The sequence below is a fragment of the Salmo salar genome, chromosome 06, assembly GCF_965601325.2.
Source record: "Salmo salar chromosome 06, fSalSal1, whole genome shotgun sequence".
NCBI lineage: Eukaryota > Metazoa > Chordata > Actinopteri > Salmoniformes > Salmonidae > Salmo > Salmo salar.
Window position 1 is genome coordinate 3,838,984 of NC_138296.1, and position 27,122 is coordinate 3,866,105.

General features: G+C 43.5%; 1 protein-coding gene across 3 annotated transcripts in view; it reads left to right on the top strand.

Annotated features, from left to right (window-relative positions):
* The first annotated feature begins 238 nt into the window (after positions 1-238).
* Positions 239-27,122, top strand: part of LOC123743363 (NACHT, LRR and PYD domains-containing protein 3) — a 46,439-nt gene continuing 19,555 nt past the window's right edge. For 2 of the 3 annotated variants that reach the window (XM_082976243.1, XM_082976245.1), the window contains exons 1-3: positions 239-513; positions 1,331-1,456; positions 21,365-21,481. In XM_082976243.1, coding sequence (XP_082832369.1) covers positions 1,374-1,456; positions 21,365-21,481 — 200 coding nt within the window. In that variant the 5' untranslated portion in view covers positions 239-513; positions 1,331-1,373. Of the gene's footprint in view, positions 514-1,285; positions 1,457-21,364; positions 21,482-27,122 lie in introns of all 3 variants that reach the window. The other variant, XM_082976244.1, reaches the window with a different exon arrangement.

The following is a 27,122-nucleotide window of genomic DNA, read 5'->3' on the forward strand; positions in this document are numbered from 1 at the left end:
TTTGTTTGGGATGATCTCCAATTAGAGGCAGCTGGTCATCGTTGTCTCTAATTGGAGATCATTCTTAAGTAGGTGTTTTTCCCACCTGGGTTTGTGGGAGATTGTTTTTGAGGAGTGTATGTTTCACCTCTGCGTCACGGTTTGTTGTTTTTTTGTTCTTTAGTTTATGTGTATGTATTGCATAGTTTCACAGTTCAATAAAATATGTGGAACGATAATCACGCTGCGCTTTGGTCCGCTCCTCTCTATGACAACCGTGACACCCGAAGCCAAATCTAGTTGACGAACCCTGTTTTATAGAATGCCATGGCCTTTACTGGCCAACTGCTGTTATGTTTATGATATACTATGGTGTTGTGTCACTAGACTTTGACCAGATATTATTGCATCCAAAGATCAACTATACCTAGAACATAGATACAGAGCCACTTGTTATCAGGAAGGTGCTATCTCAGCACAACGGAAAATATCTCAATGACTTGACATGTTCTGGTTGTGAATTCAGGCTACAAGGTAAGAATCTACCCAGGGATTATTGTAAAGTGTGTAGAGAAATTAAATGTATTGTGTTATTTTAGTATAGTGAATGACAGTAAAACACTCAGATCTAACAGTCCATTTCACCTGGGACAGCTACGTGACAGTTCAATCATACAAAATGGTGCTAACTGGGCGTAGGCAAGTCAAATTCAATAACGTATCGTATTATACGATTCGTATATGGTGGTTATTTTACCATTTGTAAAAATGTTAATGTATCATAGTTCTAAATCATCTTTTAGAATATCAGAACATTTGTTGTTTTCTAAACTACAATGAGCTCCTGCTTCCTGTGTAATTTGGTATGAAACCACTGAACATACTTTTATTAACATTGTTATTATGAACTGAATTCACTAACAGCATAATAATATCATACCTGTTGAACAAAGCAACACACTAGAATGAGAGACATTATTACAAGAGAAAGTGAGACATTTATTACTATTAGTAGTAGTTATTATCTATTAATTAAATCACCTGACTGTTTGGATATGTATGTTAGTACATGTTTTATTTCTAAGAGATAATGAATAAATGAGAACAATTGAACTTCAATAATTAGTTGTCACTGTGTTAACCACAACCAACATGCTGGATCTCTGTTTAGTTGTTACTGTGTTAACCACAACCAACATGCTGGATCTCTGTTTAGTTGTCACTGTGTTAACCACAACCAACATGTTGGATCTCTGTTTAGTTGTCACTGTGTTAACCACAACCAACATGCTGGATCTCTGTTTAGTTGTCACTGTGTTAACCGCAACCAACATGCTGGATCACTGTTTAGGACGTCAGTGCTCTAAAATGAGGAGGAGGTCCCTGCCTCTAAAATGAGTCTCTCTGGGGAGAGAAAGGAGGGGGTCCCTGCCTCTAAAATGAGTCTCTCTGGGGAACATGGCACCAAATCTAAGAGGTGAGATGACAATTTTTTTGTTTATATCCAAAACACATTAGTGTTTTTTTTAAGGCTTATGGGTGTGTAAAATATTATTGTTCTAAGATTTTAAATTCATAGATTTTAGCGTATGACATTTTACTGAGAACGTCACAGCAAGATGAAACAAATATTGTTATATTCTCTAGATTCTCCCGTTTCATTTGCATTGTAGAGCCCCACAGTGGAGGTGTTATAATACCCATAACACCTAGTGGTCAAACAGGGAAATGGTTCCAATAGTTTTATAGAGCCCCACAGTGGAGGTGTCGTAATACCCATAACACCTAGTGGTCAAACAGGGAAATGGTTCCAATAGTTTTATAGAGCCCCACAGTGGAGGTGTCATAATACCCATAACACCTAGTGGTCAAACAGGGAAATGGTTCCAATAGTTTTATAGAGCCCCACAGTGGAGGTGTCATAATACCCATAACACCTAGCGGTCAAACAGGGAAATGGTTCAAATAGTTTTATAGAGACCCACAGTGGAGGTGTTATAATACCCATAACACCTAGTGGTCAAACAAGGAAAAGGTTCCAATAGTTTTATAGAGCCCCACAGTTAATACCCATACCACCTAGCGGTCAAACAGGGAAATGGTTCCAATAGTTTTATAGAGGCCCACAGTGTAGGTGTCATAATACCCATAAAACCGAGCGGTCAAACAGGGAAATGGTTCCAGTAGTTTTATAGAGCCCCACAGTGGAGGTGTTATAATACCCATAACACCTAGCGGTCAAACAGGGAAATGGTTCCAATAGTTTTATAGAGCCCCACAGTGGAGGTGTTATAATACCCATAACACCTAGTGGTCAAACAGGGAAATGGTTCCAATAGTTTTATAGAGCCCCCATAAAACCGAGCGGTCAAACAGGGAAATGGTTTCAATAGTTTTATAGAGCCCCACAGTGGAGGTGTTATAATACCAAAACACCTAGTGGTCAAACAGGGAAATGGTTGCAATAGTTTTATAGAGACCCACAGTGGAGGTGTTATAATACCCATAACACCTAGCGGTCAAACAGGGAAATGGTTCCAATAGTTTTATAGAGCCCCACAGTGGATGTGTCATAATACCCATAACACCTAGTGGTCAAACAGGGAAATGGTTCCACTAGTTTTATAGAGCCCACAGTGGAGGTGTCATAATACCCATAACACCTAGTGGTCGAACAGGAAAATGGTTCCAATAGATTTATAGAGACACACAGTGGAGGTGTCATAATACCCATAACACCTAGAGGTCAAACAGGGAAATGGTTCCAATAGTTTTATAGAGCCCCCATAACACCTAGCGGTCAAACAGGGAAATGGTTCCAATAGTTTTATAGAGCCCCCATAACACCTAGCGGTCAAACAGGGAAGTGGTTCCAATAGTTTTATAGAGCCCCACAGTGGAGGTGTCATAATACCCATAACACCTAGCGGTCAAAGAGGGAAATGGTTCCAATAGTTTTATAGAGCCCCACAGTGGATGTGTCATAATACCCATAACACCTAGTGGTCAAACAGGGAAATGGTTCCACTAGTTTTATAGAGCCCCACAGTGAAGGTGTCATAATACCCATAACACCTAGAGGTCAAACAGGGAAATGGTTCCAATAGTTTTATAGAGCCCCACAGTGGAGGTGTCGTAATACCCATAACACCTAGTGGTCAAACAGGGAAATGGTTCCAATAGTTTTATAGAGCCCCACAGTGGAGGTGTCATAATACCCATAACACCTAGCGGTCAAACAGTGAAATGGTTTCAATAGTTTTATAGAGACCCACAGTGGAGGTGTTATAATACCCATAACACCTAGCGGTCAAACAGGGAAATGGTTCCAATAGTTTTATAGAGCCCCACAGTGGATGTGTCATAATACCCATAACACCTAGTGGTCAAACAGGGAAATGGTTCCACTAGTTTTATAGAGCCCCACAGTGGAGGTGTCATAATACCCATAACACCTAGTGGTCGAACAGGAAAATGGTTCCAATAGATTTATAGAGACCCACAGTGGAGGTGTCATAATACCCATAACACCTAGCGGTCAAACAGGGAAATGGTTCCAATAGTTTTATAGAGCCCCACAGTGGAGGTGTTATAATACCCATAACACCTAGTGGTCAAACAGGGAAATGGTTCCAATAGTTTTATAGAGCCCCCATAACACCTAGCGGTCAAACAGGGAAATGGTTCCAATAGTTTTATAGAGCCCCACAGTGGAGGTGTCATAATACCCATAACACCTAGCGGTCAAACAGGGAAATGGTTCCAATAGTTTTATAGAGCCCCACAGTGGAGGTGTAATAATACCCATAACAACTAGCAGGTCAAACAGGGAAATGGTTCCAATAGTTTTATAGAGCCCCACAGTGGAGGTGTCATAATACCCATAACACCTAGTGGTCAAACAGGGAAATGGTTCCAATAGTTTTATAGAGCCCCACAGTGGAGGTGTCATAATACCCATAAACACCTAGTGGTCAAACAGGGAAATGGTTCCAATAGTTTTATAGAGCCCCACAGTGGAGGTGTCATAATACCCATAACAACTAGAGGTCAAACAGGGAAATGGTTCCAATAGTTTTATAGAGCCCCACAGTAGAGGTGTCGTAATACCCATAACACCTAGTGGTCAAACAGGGAAATGGTTCCAATAGTTTTATAGAGCCCCACAGTGGAGATGTCATAATACCCATAACACCTAGCGGTCAAAACAGGGAAATGGTTCCAATAGTTTTATAGAGCCCCACAGTGGAGGTGTCATAATCCCCATAACACCTAGCGGTCAAACAGGGAAATGGTTCCAATAGTTTTATAGAGCCCCACAGTGGAGGTGTTATAGTACCCATAACACCTAGCGGTCAAACAGGGAAATGGTTCCAATAGTTTTATAGAGCTCCACAGCGGAGGTGTTATAATACCCATAACACCTAGCGGTCAAACAGGGAAATGGCTCCAATAGTTTTATAGAGCCCCACAGCGGAGGTGTTATAATACCCATAACACCTAGCGGTCAAATAGGGGAATTGTTCCAATAGCTTTATAGAGACCCACAGCGGAGGTGTCATAATACCCATAACACCTAGCGGTCAACAGGGAAATGGTTCCAATAGTTTTATAGAGACCCACAGTGGAGGTGTTATAATACCCATAACACCTAGAGGTCAAACAGGGAAATGGTTCCAATAGTTTTATAGAGCCCCCATAACACCTAGCGGTCAAACAGGGAAATGGTTCCAATAGTTTTATAGAGCCCCACAGTGGAGGTGTCATAATACCCATAACACCTAGCGGTCAAACAGGGAAATGGTTCCAATAGTTTTATAGAGCCCCATAGTGGAGGTGTTATAGTACCCATAACACTTAGCTGTCACGCTTGTCGTCAGTTAAAGAGGACCAAAACGCAGCAGGTATGTAAATGCTCATCTCGACGTTTTAATGAATACAAAATGAACACCAAAATAACAAACAGAAATAACGATCGACTGACAGTCTGCAAGGCACAAGGCTAACACAGAACAATCACCCACAAATAACAAACACAAACATACCCTCATATATGGGACTCTCAATCAAAGGCAAATAGACAACACCTGCCTTCAACTGAGAGTCCCAACCCCAATTAACCAAACATAGAAACAGACATACTAGACAAATCATAGAATACCTGAAAACCAAACAGTGCCCAAAAACCCCGGAATACTTAAACCAAATGCCCCTTCAACAAAACACACCACCCCGAACCACATAAAACGAATACCCTCTGCCACGTCCTGACCAAACTACAATACCAATTAACCTTATACTGGTCAGGACGTGACAGTACCCCCCCCCCCCCCTTAAAGGTGCTAACCCCGGAAACACCTTAACAAAAATAACCCCAAGCAACACCAAAAATAAAAATTCCCCCTTACTAAAGGGAGGGAAGGGAGGGTGGCTGCCGTCAACGACGGCACTGTGCTACACCCCCCCTCCCCAACCCACCTATCTCTGGAGGTGGCTCCGGCTCAGGCCGTTCCAGGCTGTCGGGGCAGTCTGGCAACTCGGGACAGTCTGGGCAGTCTGGCAACTCGGGACAGTCTGGGGCAGTCTGGCAACTCGGGACAGTCTGGGGCAGTCTGGCAACTCGGGACAGTCTGGGGCAGTCTGGCAACTCGGGACAGTCTGGGGCAGTCTGGCAACTCGGGACAGTCTGGGGCAGTCTGGCAACTCGGGACAGTCTGGGGCAGTCTGGCAACTCGGGACAGTCTGGGGCAGTCTGGCAACTCGGGACAGTCTGGGGCAGTCTGGCAACTCGGGACAGTCTGGGGCAGTCTGGCAACTCGGGACAGTCTGGGGCAGTCTGGCAACTCGGGACAGTCTGGGGCAGTCTGGCAACTCGGGACAGTCTGAGGCAGTCTGGCAACTCGGGACAGTCTGGGGCAGTCTGGCAACTCGGGACAGTCTGGGGCAGTCTGGCAACTCGGGACAGTCTGGGGCAGTCTGGCAACTCGGGACAGTCTGGGGCAGTCTGGCAACTCGGGACAGTCTGGGGCAGTCTGGCAACTCGGGACAGTCTGGGGCAGTCTGGCAACTCGGGACAGTCTGGGGCAGTCTGGCAACTCGGGACAGTCTGGGGCAGTCTGGCAACTCGGGACAGTCTGGGGCAGTCTGGCAACTCGGGACAGTCTGGGGCAGTCTGGCAACTCGGGACAGTCTGGGGCAGTCTGGCAACTCGGGACAGTCTGGGGCAGTCTGGCAACTCGGGACAGTCTGGGGCAGTCTGGCAACTCGGGACAGTCTGGGGCAGTCTGGCAACTCGGGACAGTCTGGGCAGTCTGGCAACTCGGGACAGTCTGGGCAGTCTGGCAACTCGGGACAGTCTGGGCAGTCTGGCAACTCGGGACTGTCTGGCAACTCGGGACAGTCTGGGCAGTCTGGCAACTCGGGACAGTCTGGGCAGTCTGGCAACTCGGGACAGTCTGGGCAGTCTGGCAACTCGGGACAGTCTGGGCAGTCTGGCAACTCGGGACAGTCTGGGCAGTCTGGCAACTCGGGACAGTCTGGGCAGTCTGGCAACTCGGGACAGTCTGGCAACTCGGGACAGTCTGGGCAGTCTGGCAACTGCGGCAGTTCAGGGCAGTCTGGCCACTGCGGCAGTTCAGGGCAGTCTGGCCACTGCGGCAGTTCAGGGCAGTCTGGCCACTCCGGCAGTTCAGGGCAGTCTGGCCACTCCGGCAGTTCAGGGCAGTCTGGCCACTCCGGCAGTTCAGGGCAGTCTGGCCACTCCGGCAGTTCAGCGCAGTCTGGCCACTCCGGCAGTTCAGCGCAGTCTGGCCACTCCGGCAGTTCAGCGCAGTCTGGCCACTCCGGCAGTTCAGCGCAGTCTGGCCACTCCGGCAGTTCAGCGCAGTCTGACCTCTCTGGCGACTGTTGACTGGCGGGCAGCTCCGACGACTGTTGACTGGCGGGCAGCTCCGACGACTGTTGACTGGCGGGCAGCTCTGATGACGACTGTTGACTGGCGGGCAGCTCTGATGACGACTGTTGACTGGCGGGCAGCTCTGATGACGACTGTTGACTGGCGGGCAGCTCTGATGACGACTGTTGACTGGCGGGCAGCTCTGATGACGACTGTTGACTGGCGGGCAGCTCTGATGACGACTGTTGACTGGCAGGCAGCTCCGGTGACTGTTGACTGGCGTGGCTGGGTTTACGCACTTGAAGGCTAGTGCGGGGAGTGGGAACAGGACGAGTCAGACTGGGTTGACGCACTTCCGGGTCCGCACGAGAGACAGGAGCTGGAAACCCAGGGCTATGGAGGCGCACAGTCGGTCTTGATCTTACCTCCTGCACAACCCATCTTGGCTGGATGGAACTAGTAGCCCTGTACGAGCGGGGTGCTGGTACAGGGCAGACTGGGCTGTGCAGGGGCCTGATGGTAGCCGTGCGTAGAGCGGGAGTTGGGTAGCCTGGTCCTCGGAGGCGTACCGGCGACCAGATGCGCTGCGCAGGCATCCTCCTACCAGGCTGGATGCCCGCTCTAGCACGGCACCTGCGAGGGGCTGGAACAACGCGCACCGGACTGTGCGTGCGTATGGGTGAGAGAGTAGGCTCCTCAGCGAAACATGGCGATCTCCACCCCATACGCTCCTCCATATAACCACGGGTAGCTGGCTTCCGGCTCTTCCTATGCCTAGCCAAACTACCCGTGTGCCCCCCAAAAAAAAAAATCTTGGGGGTGCCTCTCGTGCTTCACCCTCAGCGCGTACTTGGCCTGGTACCTCCGCCTCTCTGCCTTGGCTGCCTCAATTTCCCACTGCGGGCGGCGATAATCCCCAGCCTGGTGCCAAGGTCCGGCCCCGTCCAGAACCTCCTCCCAGGTCCACTTCTCCCGCCAGTCCAACTCGAAGTCCCTCTGCTCCTTCTTCTGCTGCTTGGTCCATAGTTGGTGGGTGATTCTGTCACGCTTGTCGTCAGTTAAAGAGGACCAAAACGCAGCAGGTATGTGAATGTTCATCTCGACGTTTTAATGAATACAAAATGAACACCAAAATAACAAACAGAAATAACGATCGACTGACAGTCTGCAAGGCACAAAGCTAACACAGAACAATCACCCACAAATAACAAACACAAACACACCCTCATATATGGGACTCTCAATCAAAGGCAGATAGACAACACCTGCCTTCAACTGAGAGTCCCAACCCCAATTAACCAAACATAGAAACAGACATACTAGACAAATCATAGAATACCTGAAAACCAAACAGTGCCCAAAAACCCCGGAATACTTAAACCAAATGCCCCTTCAACAAAACACACCACCCCAAACCACATAAAACGAATACCCTCTGCCACGTCCTGACCAAACTACAATACCAATTAACCTTATACTGGTCAGGACATGACACTAGCGGTCAAACAGGGAAATGGTTCCAATAGTTTTATAGAGCCCCACAGTGGAGGTGTTATAATACCCATAACACCTAGCAGTCAAACAGGGAAATGGTTCCAATAGTTGTATAGAGCCCCACAGTGGAGGTGTTATAATACCCATAACACCTAGCGGTCAACCAGGGAAATGGTTCCAATAGTTTTATAGAGTCCCACAGCGGAGGTGTTATAATACCCATAACACCTAGTGGTCAAACAGGGAAATGGTTCCAATAGTTTTATAGAGCCCCACAGTGGAGGTGTTATAATACCCATAACACCTAGTGGTCAAACAGGGAAATGGTTCCAGTAGTTTTATAGAGCCCCACAGTGGAGGTGTAATAATACCCATAACACCTAGAGGTCAAACAGGGAAATGGTTCCAATAGTTTTATAGAGCCCCACAGTGGAGGTGTCGTAATACCCATAACACCTAGCGGTCAAACAGGGAAATGGTTCCAATAGTTTTATAGAGCCCCACAGTGGAGGTGTCATAGTACCCATAACACCTAGCGGTCAAACGGGAAATGGTTCCAAAAGTTTTATAGAGCCCCACAGTGGAGGTGTTATAATACCCATAACACCTAGCGCTCAAACAGGGAAATGGTTTCAATAGTTTTATAGAGACCCACAGTGGAGGTGTTATAATACCCATAACACCTAGCGGTCAAACAGGGAAATGGTTCCAATAGTTTTATAGAGCCCCACAGTGGAGGTGTTATAATACCCATAACACCTAGTGGTCAAACAGGGAAATGGTTCCAGTAGTTTTATGGAGCCCCGCAGTGGAGGTGTAATAATACCCATAACACCTAGCTGTCAAACAGGGAAATGGTTCCAATAGTTTTATAGAGCCCCACAGTGGAGGTGTCATAATACCCATAACACCTAGTGGTCAAACAGGGAAATGGTTCCAATAGTTTTATAGAGCCCCACAGTGGAGGTGTCATAATACCCATAACACCTAGTGGTCAAACAGGGAAATGGTTCCAATAGTTTTATAGAGCCCCACAGTGGAGGTGTCATAATACCCATAACACCTAGTGGTCAAACATGGAAATGGTTCCAATAGTGTTTCCAATAAAAAACATGAGCTTTCACACATCCAGATAATTTTTATTTATGTGGAGGTTCTGACTAAGGTTCTGACTAATGGCTAAACTATAGAGCTATAAAAAATTGAGTCCCACACTCCATATATAAACTCCCAGTAATTTATTGGGTATTTACGAACGTTTCAGCATCACTGTGCCTTCTTCAGAGTGATGTCATGAATACTTGAACCAGGTTATGTAGACAAACAGTGGAATTAGTGCAACCAATGACAATAGTGAGGGGTGTGTCATAATGATTAAATTAATTAAAATGAATTAATGAAACTGTTAAAAACAAAAGTTTATGGCATATTGAATATATTAGGCTATTGTTATCATATGAAACCATCATTGAATATTGTACATAACATTAGCATACATTATTGTTTAATTCAATTTCACATATTTAATTGTTTCCTATTTCAATAAAAACATTTGTTACATGTAATCTTTCAGTTCAACCATAATGCATAATAAGCATCATCAACAGGGGAACATATTGGGTGTACTCTGATAAGCTGTAGAAAGAATATATCCATTTATAAGAGATAATTGTTCATAAGAAGGGCCTGAGATCAAAGTCAATATTCAGACCACTAGGGGTCAATGTTTTTAGACAGGATATCCAGTAAGCCTCCCTTTGTAGTAGTAGGATCTCCATGTTACCTCCTTTCCTTGGTGGAGCAACATGCTCAATGCCTGTGTATTTGAGGGAGGAGATTGGATGGTTAGCTTGAACAAAGTGAGCTGCTTCTGGATAGTCAATGTTCTGACACCTGATTGAGCTGCGGTGTTCAGCCATGCATTGTTTAATTGTCTTTTTCGTTTGTCCTATGTAGGCTCCCACATGAACAGGTGATGAGATAGATTACTCCCTTGGTATTGCATGAGATGATACCCCTAACAGGGATTTTTCTACCTGTATGTTGGTGTCTGAAGATGGATGTTTTTTATAGTGCTATTGCTCCGTGCGCATGAGCCACGTTTGTAGTTCCCATTTGGGATAGGTGTCAAGAGTGTCTGAGTGGGCTCAGAGGGCAGGTCAGATCTCACCAAGCTATCTCTGATATTGTGACCACGCTTATAGACCACCAGTGGGGGTTCCTTATAGACCACCAGTGGGGGTTCCTTATAGACCACCAGTTGGGGTTCCTTGAAGAGTTGTGTGATTGTTTTGTCTGACTGCAGAATATTCCAGTGCTTTTTCAGGATTGCTTTCATTTTCTCAGAATACTTGGTGTACTTGGTGCAAAAGACGGTTGTTTTTCTTCTTTGGTTGAGTTGTTGGTAATTCCTCTCTTGGTTTTTGAGATATTTTCATCATTGCTGCATCAAGAGTTCTGTCCTTTTAGCCTCTCATTTTGAATTTATCTGTAACTTCTTAGCATTGCTGTCAAAATTCAGTAGTTTTTCCACCTTACAGTTTTCACATAGGGAATTGTAGTAACACTTAAAATAAGGGATGTGTTTCGTATAGGGTGGGGTGGTGCGGCGGTCCTTGTGGGCAAATTTTGTCATCAAAGTCTGTCATTCTCTGGATTTATGGTGCTTTCAAGACAACTGTGAACTGGGAAATTCGAATTATGACGTCAGTGATCTTCAGGTCGGAGCTCTAGAAAGATGCCAGAGTTCCCGACTTGGAATTATGAGTTGGATGACGGTTCAAACTGTATTTTCTCAGTTGGAGCTAGTTTTTTTTCAGAGTTGTCCTGAACTCACTGAAGTCTGATATTTCCCAGGTTCCAGTTGTTTTGAACACAGCAGAAGTCATGCTGGATTCACAGCATGGCCAATGTATTCAACCTTTTCTGTCCCTTGGTGTTGCATGTGAATGTTTATCCTTTTAAGTTTGGAAAAGAGACCCTTAACTTCTCAGGGCTGCCTGGGACGCTACCGTCCCACCCACGGTTCACACTATTCAACAGTCAGTGAAATATCAGGGCGCCAAATTCAAAACAACAAAATGTCATAATTCAAAGTTCTCAAACATATGACAATTTTACACCATTTTAAAGATACACTTCTCCTTAATGTAACCACGTTGTCCGATTTCAAAAAGGCTTTACGGCATAAAGTTAGATTATGTTAGGACAGTGAAAACACAAGAAAAACCACACAGCCATTTTCCAAGCAGGAGAGGGGTCACAAAAACCATAAATTCAGCTAAAATTATGCACTAACCTTTGACGATCTTCATCAGATGACACTCCTGGGACTCAATGTTAGACAATACATGTATGTTTTGTTCGATAAAGTTCATATTTATATCCAAAAACAGCATTTTACATTGGCGCGTGATGTTCAGAAAATATTTTGCCTCCAATACTGCCGGTGAATCAGCACAACAATTTAGAAAAATACTCATCATAAACGTTGATAAAATATTAAACTGTTATTCAAAGAATTATAGATGAACATCTCCTTTATGCAACCGCTGTGACAGATTTCATAAAAGCTTCACGGGGAAAGCACACTTTGCAATAATGTGATTACTGCCCTCGGAAAAAGACATCAAGCAATACAGATACCCGCCATTTTGGAGTCATCTAAAATCACATTAGAAATATTCACTTACCTTTGATGATCTTCATCAGAAGGCACTTCCAGGAATCCCAGGTCCACAATAAATGTTATTTTATTCGATAAAGTCCATAATTTATGTCAAAATACCTCCATGTTGTTTGCGCGTTCAGTAAGCTACTCCAAATGTAGGAAGCGCGGCCAAAATGTTACGACGAAAGTAAAAAAAAGTTATATTTATGTTCGTTCAAACATGTCAAATGTTGTATAGCATCAATCTTTAGGGCCTTTTTAACCTCTCTAGGGTCGGCGGGACGAAATCGTCCCACCTACTCAACAGCCAGTTGAATCCCGTGGCGCGTTATTCAAATACCTTAGAAATGCTATTACTTCAATTTCTCAAACATATGACTATTTTACACCATTTTATAGACAAGACTCTCGTTAATCTAACCACACTGTCCGATTTCAAAAAGGCTTTACAACGAAAGCAAAACATTAGATTATGTCAGCAGAGTACCCAGCCAGAAAAAATCAGACACCCATTTTTAAAGCTAGCATATAATGTCACATAAACCCAAACCACAGCTAAATGCAGCACTAACCTTTGATGATCTTCATCAGATGACACGCCTAGGACATTATGTTATACAATACATGCATGTTTTGTTCAATCAAGTTCATATTTATATCAAAAACCAGCTTTGTACATTAGCATGTGACGTTCAGAACAAGCATACCCCCCGCAAACTTCCGGTGAATTTACTAAATTACTCACGATAAACGTTCACAAAAGCATAACAATTATTTTAAGAATTATAGATACAGAACTCCTCTATGCACTCGATATGTCCGATTTTAAAATAGCTTTTCGGTGAAAGCACATTTTGCAATATTCTCAGTAGATAGCCCGGCATCACAGGGCTAGCTATTTAGACACCCACCAAGTTTAGCACTCACCAAAATCAGATTTACTATAAGAAAAATGTTATTACCTTTGCTGTCTTCATCAGAATGCACTCCCAGGACTTCTACTTCAATAACAAATGTTGGTTTGGTTCAAAATAATCCATAGTTATGTCCAAATATCCTCTGTTTTGTTCGTGCGTTCAAGACACTATCCGAATGGTAAAGAAGGGTGACGCGCACGACGCATTTCGTGACAAAAAAAATCTAAATATTCTATTACCGTACTTCGAAGCATGTCAACCGCTGTTTAAAATCCATTTTTATGCCATTTTTCTCGTAAAAAAGCGATAATATTCCGACCGGGAAAGCGTGTTTAGGTTCAAAGACGAAAGAAAATAAAACATGGGGTCGACTCGTGCACGCGCCTCAGCCCATTGTCCTCTGATAGAGCACTTGCCAAAAGCGCTAATGTTTTTCAGCCAGTGGCTGGAATTACATCATTCAGCTTTTTCCCGCCTGAGAGCCTATGGGAGCCGTGGGAAGTGTCACGTTACAGCAAAGATCCTCAGTCTTTAATAAACAGAGCCAAGAAGAACAAGGAATGGTCAGACAGGCCACTTCCTGTACAGAATCTTCTCAGGTTTTTGCCTGCCATATGAGTTCTGTTATACTCACAGACACCATTCAAACAGTTTTAGAAACTTTAGGGTGTTTTCTATCCAAAGCCAATAATTATATGCATATTCTAGTTTCTGGGCAGTAGTAATAACCAGATTAAATCGGGTACTTTTTTTATCCGGCCGTGTAAATACTGCCCCCTACCTCCAACAGGTTAACTTAGAACTTCAATAATATTCCAACCGGACGATTCCAATGTCTTGAAAAACGTTATGGAACACAGCTACCCATCACCTGAATGCGCGTCACAAAACCCATGTCATTTTCTGAGTCACCTAATTCCGTTTCCTCTTCTTCGCTCTGTGTTCACCGCAAAAGCCTGAAACTAGGTTCTAAAGATGGTTGACATCTAGTGAAAGCCTTAGGAAGTGCAAAATGAACCCCAAGTCACTGTGTGTTAGATAGGCAATGACTTGAAAAGACTACATGCATCAGATTTCCCACTTCCTGGTTGTATTTTTCTCAGGTTTTTGCCTGCCATATGAGTTCTGTTATACTCACAGACATCATTCAAACAGTTTTATAAACTTCAGAGTGTTTTCTATCCAAATATACTAATAATATGCATATCCTACCTTCTGAGCCCGAGTAGCAGGCAGTTTAATTTGGGCACATTTTTCATCCGAAATCGAAAATACTGCCCCCTATACCTTGACAGATTAAACGCAGAATTGGACCAGTCCAATCAAAGCCATGGTAGATATAACGTGATTTGACAATTTTCTGTCGCCAATGACCTTGAGCCTTTTGGATGGGCACTTCTAATGTAACTCTATGGCAGCACCCAATGGGCTTGAATTTTTTAGATCTCCCTGTAGATTTTGCGGTGACGTAGTATCTCCATGAGTGACAGAACACTGAGCCAATCAAGGCGCAACTACAGAACATTACCAAACCCTATGCTCAGTATTTCCCTCTGGCTGCCCCTCCACCACAGAAAGCACTGAGCTAGGCTGAAACACCTGCATTTAACTCAAGACAACAAAAAATACATTGTTTGTATGCAGCTTTATTATTATTTGTTTTACATTGTTTGCAAACTAATATGTGACACGTATTAACTAGGCAAGTCAGTACAAATTCTTATTTACAATGACGCCTACCCCGGCCAAACCCGGACGACGCTGGGCCAATTGTGTGCCTCCCTATGGGACTCCCAATCACGGACGGATTCGAACCAGGTACTGGCAGTGTGTTAGACGACTGTGCCAGTCAGGTGCCAATGTATAATGTATGTTGACTTTGACATGTTGTGGCTTTCGGATTTACAATATAAAATAATATAAATATGAAGACTCGTATTTCACTTACCAGTCTAATGTAATGATAGCAGGTAACGTTAGCGTCCTCTCCTTTAGCTGTTGTCTCAAAAAAATGTATGCAAGAATATCGTCAGAAATCTCTGTTCTTGGACATTGATTTAGCTTTTCCAGTATTAGTAGCCATATTGTAAGTTCAAAATTTGCAAAACACTTCGTTTTCATAACTTTCATAACTCACAGATATGCGTAACGCGCTTCGCCATATATTTGCATAAATGGCCAAAAGGAATTAGCCTCCTGGTGCGCAAGGTAAGCAATTGGTGTGGGATAGGTGAGGCAGGTTTGAGACTGATCTAAGGAATTAACAAGAAAAATACACTTTATTTCTCAGCTGCCTCACCTACGTCTGTATGTGAATTAATAACTTTTAAATACTAATTATTTCCCATAGATGGCAGCATAAGACCACAAAGCATTAGTTATAGGCTACAAGCAGCAATATGATTGACATAAAATAGCATAAAATAGCATGCAACCACAGACTATATGTCCCATGATTTTCTAAAATGGTCACTCATTACTTTAGTTAGCTATATATCTGGTATTAGGCCTGTGTTGCTTTTGGGAGAGCAACAAAATAGTGACTATAGCAGGTATTGAACCCCGGGTAAATGATCACTACTCAGAACCTCAACCTCAGTATACATGCATTATAAAAAATCATCTTAATATGTGATATTGTGAGTAAACAACCTCGGAATAGAAAAGACAAGAGTGCATCTTCCAGCCCGCCAATAAATTACATCGTGCAACCCTCGTGGTTAGAAAATTACCTCAACATGCCCCTCGTTTGCTCGAGAAGGCAGAGTGCTCCCTGCCGCTGACAACACAAGCCTTTTAGCGGGGCTGAGTTGACTGCTAGCGTGAGACGTCACAATCTTTTTGGCGGGAGTTGACTACTTGTGCGAAAAGGTAGAGTGATGGCACAAGCATTTTAGCGGGGCTGAGTTGACTACTAGCGTGCGATTGAGAGTGATGGCACAAGCTTTTTATTGGGGCTGAGTTGACTTCTTGAACAAGAAGGCCGTGGGTTGATGCTGGTTAACGATACATTTGACAATGATTGTACTAGGAAAATACATTTTTCTCGACCAGAGGTGACTGAATTAATGTTCAGGCTTATTGATAATCATTATAGTAATGAAGTATAATTTCAAAACAAGAGCATAAAAACAGGTAATAATAAACATGAATCATCGTTATATTACTTCACAGTAATCTGTTAAATGCTTTTTCAGTCCTTCCTCTTGCGTTAGCAGTGTGGAAAAGGACAGAAAGAAGCGCGGGGAGTGGTGGTGTATCCAGGGAGAAAACTAAACTAATATTCTGAAATATCATTTGTGGTCTTATGCTACCATCTATTGGAGTTATGTAGCAACTACAGTAGTACTGAATAATGTGTAATTCCTTAAAGTAGTAATTACTCAGAATTGCAAAATATAAAATGTTCTTGTTCAGTTTATCACTTACAACCATAAAATAAACATTTATAGCATAAGAAACAATTAAACTAACATACACCAAAACACCATACATTTAGTTAATTATATATAAAAATATATTTATTTAGTTGGGTGACGTTATCTGCCAAAGCAACAGTCCTGTAGACAAAGAGCTCTCAAGTAGGTACCAAAACGTTCAAAGGCCATTTTCTCAAAAGTGAGGTTACAAGTTTATCATCGTTCAAAGCAGAATTACTTTCCCATTGTTCCAACTGTAGTGTATGATACACAATTTTCTTGCCATGAGTCTCTAATTTTACCCAATTTAAAAAACACAATTTCAAATGTTGCTGCATAAGACAGAATTGAGCCGGTCGGTCACATTTGAGAGTGAGGCAAATATATAGCATTTTGCAAAAAAACGATTATATGTCTCTCTGAAATGAAATCGTCAAGTGGTAGATTTGAAATAAATACATTTCTGTCATTGAACAATCCCATGCCATGATTAGATAGTGAGAAAACATACCATTCTCTTTCATAATTTCTAAACTTCTTGCCGCTACAATCCCGTTAGCGGGATCGATTTTTGTTAAAAATCAGAGCGCCGTATTCAAAAGCACAAATCTAATAATTTCTATTTCTCAAACATAGGACTATCTTACACCGTTTTATAGATACACTTCTCCTGAATCGAATCACGTTGTCCGATTTCAAAAAGGCTTTACAGCGAAAGCAAAACATTACATTATGTTAGGAGAGTACATCGACACAAATAACCACACCGCCATTTTCCGACCAACCACATGCATCACAAATAAACAAAACACAGCTAAATGCAGCACTAACCTTTGACAATCTTCATCAGATGACACTCCTAGGACATCATGTTACACAATACATGCATTCTTTTGTTCTATCAACTAAATATTTATATATAAAAACAGCATTTTACATTGGCGCGTGATGTTCAGAAAATATTTTCCCTCCAACACCGCCGGTGAATCAGCGCTACAATTTAGTAAAATACTATTCGAAAACGTTGGTAAAATATAATATTGTCATTCAAAGAATTATAGATTAACATCTCGTGAATGCAACCGCATTTCCAGATTTAAAAATAACTTTACTGGGAAATCAGACTTTGCAATAAACGAGGTACTGTGCTCAGAAAAATATGCTAGGCGATACAGACTAGCGCCTTCTTGGAGTCATCTAAAATCAAATACAGTATTGTAAATATTCACTTACCTTTCATTATCTTCATCAGAAGGCACTTCCAGAAATCCCAGGTCCACAACAAATGTTGTTTTGTTCGAAAAAGTTCATAATTTATGTCGAAATAGCTCCTTGTCATTTCCGCGGTCTGTAGGCTACTCCAAATGTACGAAGCGCGCGGAACATGTCGCCACTGTCACGTCCTGACCAGTAGAAGGGTATTTGTTTTATGTGGTTCAGGGTGGTGTTTTAGTTAGTAGGGCGTTTGATTTATTATTTCCGGGTTTTTGGGTAATGTTCTATGTTTGTAATTCTATGTGGTCTCTGGTCTTTTGTATGTCTATGTTTAGGTTGATGGGGGGTGGGACTCTCAATTGGAGGCAGGTGCTTTCTCGTTGCCTCTGATTGAGAGTCCAATATAGGGGTAATTGTTTGGTTTGGTGTTGTGGGAGATTGTCTCTTATTTAGCTGTCATTGCCTGACAAGACTGTCATTTTCATCGTTCTTAATTGTTGTTTATTTTGAATACATGTTTGTTTTGGTTTTCCTTCTTTCACCCATTAACCTCTATGGGCTAGGTGGGACGCTTGCGTCCCACCTACTCAACAGCCAGTGTAATCCCGTGGCGCGTTATTCAAATACCTCAAAAATGCAAAAACTTCAATTTTTCAAACATATTACTATTTTACACCATTTTAAAGACTCTCGTTATTCTAACCACACTGTCCGATTTCAAAAAGGCTTTACAACGAAAGCAAAACATTAGATTATGTCAGCAGAGTACCCAGCCAGAAATAATCAGACACCCATTTTTCAAGCTAGCATATAATGTCACATAAACCCAAACCACAGCTAAATGTAGCACTAACCTTTGATAATCTTCATCAGATGACAACCCTAGGACATTATGTTATACAATACATGCATGTTTTGTTCAATCAAGTTCATATTTATATCAAAAACCAGCTTTTTACATTAGCATGTGACTAGCATTCCCACCGAACACTGCCAGTGAATTTACTAAATTACTCACGATAAACGTTCACAAAAAGCATAACAATTATTTTAAGAATTATAGATACAGAACTCCTCTATGCACTCGATATGTCCGATTTTAAAATAGCTTTTCGGTGAAAGCACATTTTGCAATATTCTCAGTAGATAGCCCGGCATCACAGGGCTAGCTATTTAGACACCCAGCAAGTTTAGCACTCACCAAAGTCAGATTTACTATAAGAAAAATGTTATTACCTTTGCTGTCTTCGTCAGAATGCACTCCCAGGACTTCTACTTCAATAACAAATGTTGGTTTGGTCCCAAATAATCCATTGTTATATCCAAATAGCGGCGTTTTGTTCGTGCGTTCAAGACACTATCCGAAAGGGTAAATAAGGGTGACGAGCATGGCGCAATTCGTGACAAAAAAATTCGAAATATTCCATTACCGTACTTCGAAGCATGTCAACCGCTGTTTAAAATCAATTTTTATGCAATTTTTCTCATAAAAAAAGCGATAATATTCCGACCGGGAATCTGCGTTTAGGTAAACAGACGAAAGAAAATAAAGCATCGGGTCGACTCGGGTACGCGCCTAAGCCCATAGTACTCTGATAGGCCACTTGCCAAACGCGATAATGTGTTTCAGCCAGAGGCTGCCTCGATATCGTTCAGCTTTTTCCCAGGCTCTGAGAGCCTATGGGAGCCGTAGGAAGTGTCACGTTATAGCAAAGATCCCCAGTCTTCAATAAAAAGAGCCAAAATGAAACACAACTTGTCAGACAGGCCACTTCCTGCATGGAATCTTCTCAGGTTTTGGCCTGCCATATGAGTTCTGTTATACTCACAGACACCATTCAAACAGTTTTAGAAACTTTAGGGTGTTTTCTATCCAAAGCCAATGATTATATGCATATTCTAGTTACTGGGCAGGAGTAGTAACCAGATTAAATCGGGTACGTTTTTTATCCGGCCGTGTCAATACTGCCCCCTAGCCCTAACAGGTTAAAAGAAGATGAGTATACAACCCGCTCCGTTTTGGTCCTCCATTCCCGACGACAACTGTGACAGCCACGAAAGTACAAAAAAAACCATTTACGTTCGTTCAAACATGTCAAACGTTGTGTAGCATAAATCTTTAGGGCCTTTTTCAATCAGAACTTCAATAATATTTAAGGCGGACGATTGCATTGTCTTATAAAACGTTTCGGAACGAAACAGTCCCCACATGCACGCGCGTCATAGTAGTAATGGCCATCCACTAGTGACCAAGTTGCCAGGCTTCTAGTTCGGTCTGTTTTTACCAGAGAAGACTCAAACCACTTTGTAAAGACTGTTGACATCTAGTGGAAGCCTTAGGAAGTGCTAAATGAGTAACCAGTCCCTGTGTGTTTAATAGGCAAAGGCTTGAAAGTGATTCCACACATCAGATTTCCACTTCCTGTTAGGATTTGTCTCAGGGTTTTGACTGCCATATGAGTTCTGTTATACTTACAGACACCATTCAAACAGTTTTAGAAACGTAAGAGTGTTTTCTATCCAAATCTAATAATATGCATATCCTAGCTTCTGAGTTTGCATAGGAGGCAGTTTAATATGGGCACATATTTTCTTCAAAATTCTCAATACTGCCCCCTGGCCTTTAGTAGCTGTAAGAGGTTTGGGGTAGGTGGCACGCCAATATCTGGTGAAGTTGCAGAGCGCCATATTAAAATACTAAAATAGTAATAATAAACATTCATAAAAATACAAGTGTTATTCATCGTTTTAAAGATTAACTTATTTTTAATCCAGTCGCTTTGTCAGATTTCAAAAAGGCTTTACGGCGAAAGCATACCATGCGATTATCTGAGGACAGCGCCCCGCTTACAAAAGCATGCAAACATTTTACCCCTAAGTAAAGGAATTACAAAAGTCAGAAATAGCGATAAAATGAATCACTTACCTTTAAAGATCTTCATATGGTTGCAGTCACAAGAGTCCCAGCTACACAATAAATGTTTGTTTTGTTAGATAAAGTCCCTTTTTTAATCCCAAAAACTTTTGTTGGCGCATTTTGTTCAGTAATCCACTAGCTCCAAGGTGGTCAAAACATGCAGACGAATACATCCTAATAGTACCGGTAAAGTTCGTTGAAACATGTCAAACGATGTCTATAAATAGTCCTCAGGTTGTCTATGGTATAAATAATTGATAATATTTAAACCGGACAATAGCGTCTTCAATACAAAGGCAAAACAATGAAGGGTGCGCACTCGGTCACACGCTCAAACCAGCTCTGCATTCTTTCCCTGTCCACTGAAAGAAAGGTTTCATTCTTCTTCATTTTTCAGAAAACAAGCCTGAAACAATGTCTAAAGACTGTTGACATCTAGTGGAAGCCATAGGAACTGCAATGTGGGCCCTAACCCATCAATAGGCATTCAATGGAAAACAACTCACATCAAAGAAATCCCATGTCCTGGATGGATTTTCCTCGGGTTTTCACCTGCCATATCAGTTCTGTTATAGACACAGACATTATTTAAACAGTTTTAGAAATGTCAGAGTGTTTTCTATCCAATACGCATATATATGCATATGCATATCCTAGCTTCTGGGCCTGAGTAACAGGCAGTTTACTTTGGGCACGTTTGTCATCGAACCTTCAAAATTCTGCCCCCTACCCTAAAAGCTAATTCATGAACGTTTCTGAAAGTGATATATAGTGTTTTGTAATGAAACTCTTCTTATCTTTCCCCATCTGAGATCAGAGTAGATGAGAGATGTAATGTTTGTCTCTGTTGTGTTGAAGCCCAATCAAGCAGGAGAGACCAGCCTCCCCTGTACCCAGCTGTGTGTCCATGAAGAGTGACCAGTCTATGGATCGTCCTATAATGTTTAGAGAGGGAGACTTTTCTACTGAACAAAGGTAAGAAGAACTCATGGGTCATGGTCAGTGAGTTAAAAACACTGTCTCTTGTCATTTCTCCTCTCCCATTTTCCCATTTATTTTTGTTGTTTTCATAATCCATAGGCTAATCCTTTTGTCCATTTTCATAGTCCTAAAACAATATTAAACAAACACAACATTCCCTCCGTGTGTGTGTGTGTGTGTGTGTGTTTGCGCACTCCCTGGATGAAGAGATATAAATCTCTATCCTGATTGCCTAGTCACATTTACCCCTACCTACATGTACATATTACCTCAATTACCTAAACTACCTGGTACCCCTGCACATTGACTCAGTACTGGTAATCCTTATAGTCTCATTATTACCTCAACTACCTGGTACCCCTGCACATTGACTCAGTACTGGTACTCCTTATAGCCTCATTATTACCTCAACTACCTGGTACCCCTGCACATTGACTCAGTACTGGTACTCCGTATAGCCTGATCTCTGAGAGTGAGACCGAAATATACTATTACTGTTTAAAACCTAGCAGTACTACTGATTTCTCTGAGAATGAGACAGATATATATTAATACTGTATAAAACCTAGCAGTACTACTGATTTTTCTGAGAGTGAGGCAGATATATATTATTACTGTGTAAAAACTAGCAGTACTACTGATTTCTCTGAGAATGAGACAGACATGTATTAATACTGTGTAAAACCTAGCAGTACTACTGATTTCACTGAGAGTGAGGCAGATATATACTGCTCAAAAAAATAAAGGGAACACTTAAACAACACATCCTAGATCTGAATGAAAGAAATAATCTTATTAAATACTTTTTTCTTTACATAGTTGAATGTGCTGACAACAAAATCACATAAAAATAATCAATGGAAATCCAATTTATCAACCCATGGAGGTCTGGATTTGGAGTCACACTCAAAATTAAAGTGGAAAACCACACTACAGGCTGATCCAACTTTGATGTAATGTCCTTAAAACAAGTCAAAATGAGGCTCAGTAGTGTGTGTGGCCTCCACGTGCCTGTATGACCTCCCTACAATGCCTGGGCATGCTCCTGATGAGATGGCGGATGGTCTCCTGGGGGATCTCCTCCCAGACCTGGACTAAAGCATCCGCCAACTCCTGGACAGTCTGTGGTGCAACGTGGCGTTGGTGGATGGAGCGAGACATGATGTCCCAGATGTGCTCAATTGGATTCAGGTCTGGGGAACGGGTGGGCCAGTCCATAGCATCAATGCCTTCCTCTTGCAGGAACTGGTGACACACTCCAGCCACATGAGGTCTAGCATTGTCTTGCATTAGGAGGAACCCAGGGGCAACCGCACCAGCATATGGTCTCACAAGGGGTCTGAGGATCTCATCTCGGTACCTATTGGCAGTCAGGCTACCTCTGGCGAGCACATGGACGGCTGTGCGGCCCCCCAAAGAAATGCCACCCCATACCATGACTGACCCACCGCCAAACCGGTCATGCTGGAGGATGTTGCAGGCAGCATAACGTTCTCCACGGCGTCTCCAGACTCTGTCACGTCTGTCACATGTGCTCAGTGTGAACCTGCTTTCATCTGTGAAGAGCACAGGGCGCCAGTGGCGAATTTGCCAATCTTGGTGTTCTCTGGCAAATGCCAAACGTCCTGCACGGTGTTGGGCTGTAAGCACAACCCCCACCTGTGGACGTCGGGCCCTCATACCACCCTCATGGAGTCTGTTTCTGACCGTTTGAGCAGACACATGCACATTTGTGGCCTGCTGGAGGTCATTTTGCAGGGCTCTGGCAGTGCTTCTCCTGCTCCTCCTTGCACAAAGGCGGAGGTAGCGGTCCTGCTGCTGGGTTGTTGCCCTCCTACGGCCTCCTCCACGTCTCCTGATGTACTGGCCTGTCTCCTGGTAGCGCCTCCATGCTCTGGACACTACGCTGACAGACACAGCAAACCTTCTTGCCACAGCTCGCATTGATGTGCCATCCTGGATGAGCTGCACTACCTGAGCCACTTGTGTGGGTTGTAGACTCCGTCTCATGCTACCACTAGAGTGAAAGCACTGCCAGCATTCAAAAGTGACCAAAACATCAGCCAGGAAGCATAGGAACTGAGAAGTGGTCTGTGGTCCCCACCTGCAGAACCACTCCTTTATTGGGGATGTCTTGCTAATTGCCTATAATTTCCAACTGTTGTCTATTCCATTTGCACAACAGCATGTGAAATTTATTGTCAATGAGTGTTGCTTCCTAAGTGGACAGTTTGATTTCACAGAAGTGTGATTGACTTGGAGTTACATTGTGTTGTTTAAGTGTTCCCTTTATTTTTTTGAGCAGTGTATATTATTACCATGTAAAACCTAGCAACCTATTACCATGTAAAACATGCTTCAAAGTTGAGATGGGATAACTTGGGAAGGTTCGTATATTTGCATCTCTCACAATGCCCTCCTTGTCAGCATTGACATTGACGACCCTACCAAGCTTATACTGACTCCTCAAAGCGTTCTGGTCTGCAAGCCAGACGACGTCTCCAACGGCCACATTTCGCTGCTTTGTGTGCCACTTACTCCTCACAAACAGGTTAGGTCCAGCCAACTGACTCCACTTCCTCCAGAACCAGTTAACTTCTGCTTGAATGACTCTTAACCGTTTGTAGGAGTAGTCTTCAAACTCAAAGCTTCCCAAGTCTCCCCTAGGTCCAGTCCTTCCAAGCAGAAGAGAATTAGGGCTGATGTATTCTATGCAGTCCTCCCGGCTCTGAGTCCTGGCATCTATGGGCCTTTCATTGGCAAGGTTAGCAGCCATGAACATAAATGTTTGAAACTCACTCCATGTGAAGAGTCCTTCGCCTCTCATATTGTGCAAGGCCCGCTTCACAGTGTGAACAGCTGCTTCTGCAGCACCATTCCTGTGAGGGGAGTCTGCTGGGTGGATCTTCCAGCTCCACTCTGTTCAATGCTTTGAAGCTTCATTTTCAAGCTCAGATGTAATTTGTTGATCCAGGAAGTGGTAGAGGGCAGGTCTGGCACCCACAAAGTTCTTTCCAGGATCTGACCACAGTTTCTTTGGATGACCTCTCAGTGCCGTGAATCTTTGGTAGGCCAGTAAGAAGCCTTCAGTTGACTGGTCACTGACAACATCTGTGTGTATAGCTCTGGATGCCATACAGCAGAAGACAATTCCCCACACCTTGAGCTTGACTTTCTTTCTCACCTCGTCCTTGAGTTCATATGGTCCAAATAAGTCCACTGTTGTGTACTCAAATGGTCTGGCTGGTGTTATACGCTCGGGTGGAAGGTCACTCATGATCTGTTGGCACTTTCTGGCCCTAGCCTTTCTGCACACCACACAGCTGTCAACTCTCTTTTTAGCCAGCTTCCGGCCTTTTATCACCCAGGCCTTCTTCCTCATCCGGAGGAGTGTACCTGCTATTTCTTCATGGTTTGCATCATGGGCCTCTTGGGCTAGGAGAGTGGATATCCATGCCTCATATGGTAGAATTGGTACAGCAGTCTCGTCCTCATCAAAGATCTTGAACCTCCCTCCACAAACCAAGAGCCCAGTCTCTTCATCTCTGTAAACAGCGAGTCTGTTGAGAGTGGTGCCTTGAAAGGTTATACCTTCTTGAGCTGCAAGGAACAGGTCTCTTAGTGGATCTTCACACTCCCCAACAGTGAGTACAGCTTGTTTGCCTCTGGACTTCCAGTTTGTTGAAAGAATTTCCTCCCACTTTGGTTTATCTGAGGCTGAATTCCTGGTCAACACTTCTTTCCATTTCGTTGCAGCTCTCCAAACCCAGGCAGTGACTCGGATCAGCCTGGTCAGGCTGCTGAATTTCCTGATGTCAATCAGTTTTGTTACCGCAGAGCCAGCTGGTGGTCTTCGGATCTTAGTCTTAGGTTCATCTGGGTTATTTTGCCTGCTTTGCTCTGCATCACTCTGATTTTCTTTCTGAACTCCCACTTCAGGAAGTATATCATTCTTGTTTCTCTTGGCCTGCGCTCTGGTCAGTGCTGCAGAGAAATATTTCCTTTGAAGTTTGTTTATGCCTTCCTTGGCATAAGCTGCAATTTCTTTGGCTGACTTCTGTGGCCACTCTTCCATGGGTTGCTGCAGGAACGCTGGTCCATTTTGCCACATGGAATCTTCTTGGAGGTCTTTTGGGGCTGCCCCTCTTGTTATGATGTCAGCACTGTTCAGGCCTCCCGGGATCCACCACCAGTCTTCGACGGATGTGGATTTCTGGATCTCTCCAACTCTGTTCGCGAAGAAAGATTGATACCCATAACTGTCTCTCTGGATAGCTCCCACCACAGTTTGACTGTCCAGCAGATGGAGCCATCGTTCAATTTCTATATGACTGTGTTTTTCAAATGTACTTTCGAAGTCGTGCTGTGCAGACAGCACCGCAGATTTCAGCTTTCACTGCCTCCCCCTTTTGGTCCAAAGGTGTGAGTTTTGCTTTGGACTCAACCAACCTGACTTGGATGCCTTGCTCGGTTTCCCATCTGAAGTACACTACGGCTCCATTGCTCTTCTCACTTCCGTCAGAGAATGTTATTCCCCAAGGTTTATCAAGCCAGTTGACTGGTGTGAGGCTTCTGTGGAAGGTGATTTGGCTAAGACGTGTGTACTCCTCAAACAGTTTGATGGCTTCTTCTCTCAATTGTTCAGACAGAGGTTTGTCCCACGTGTTTCGGGTCAGAGTTTTGCCTCCAGCTTCTTGAAATGCCTTTCTGACAAGAATGGCGCCCTTTTGTTTGGCAGGTGTGACGAGGCTTATTGGGTCATACAGGCTAGCTACTTGGCTTAGCAGTTCTCTTCTCGTCAGTGGGTTTGGAGTTTTCCCTCTCACCTCTTCTTCAAGGAGATTTTGTCCGACTCTCATCTTCTTTTTCCTCTTTGAGAAATTGATTGAAGTCATAAGGTACAGTTTGTCCTCGTCAACAAGGTATCCAACTCCAAGAGCTTTATTGCCTCCTTTCCTCATCTGGTTTGGGAGAATAAGTACTGTGCCTGACACCGCTCCTTGTTCTCCTGGTACGATCTCCTGCCTCCCACTTTGGCCTGACAGGACCCAGGGTTTGAGGAAGAATCCGCCTGTCCTCAGGATCTCTTCAACTCCTTTGGTGTCCTTGTCCAGCTTTTGTAAGTCATTATGGGAAGTCAGGATGTCATCGACATAGGCATCCTCTTCAAGGATCCTACGTTCCTCCTCCAGGTGAGCGAACATGGGCAGTTTTGCTGTCTCTCTCATGGCCAGTTGTGCAATGCACCCTGCTGGTCGATCGCCAATGTTGACTCGGGTGATGGCATACTCTTCAATCTCTTCCTCCTCAGTGTTTCTCCAGAGAAATCTGTGGAGATGCATCTCCAGGTTTTCTAACCACACCGAATTGTACATCTTTCTGATGTCGCCAAGAGCAGCATGGACACCTCTTCTGAACCTGAGTAGTACTGCTCGGATGGGATTGAGAACATCAGGCCCTTTCAGCAGCAGGTCATTCATGCTGACCCCTTTAAACTTCTGGCTGCTGTTCCATACCAGTCGCACAGGTGTTGTGACAGAGTGTGGGTTTGGCGCCACCAAGTGGTTGACATACCATACTGGTCCTTTCCAGCTGGCGATCATCTCTTTGGTGAGTTTCTTTGCTGCTCTTCTCT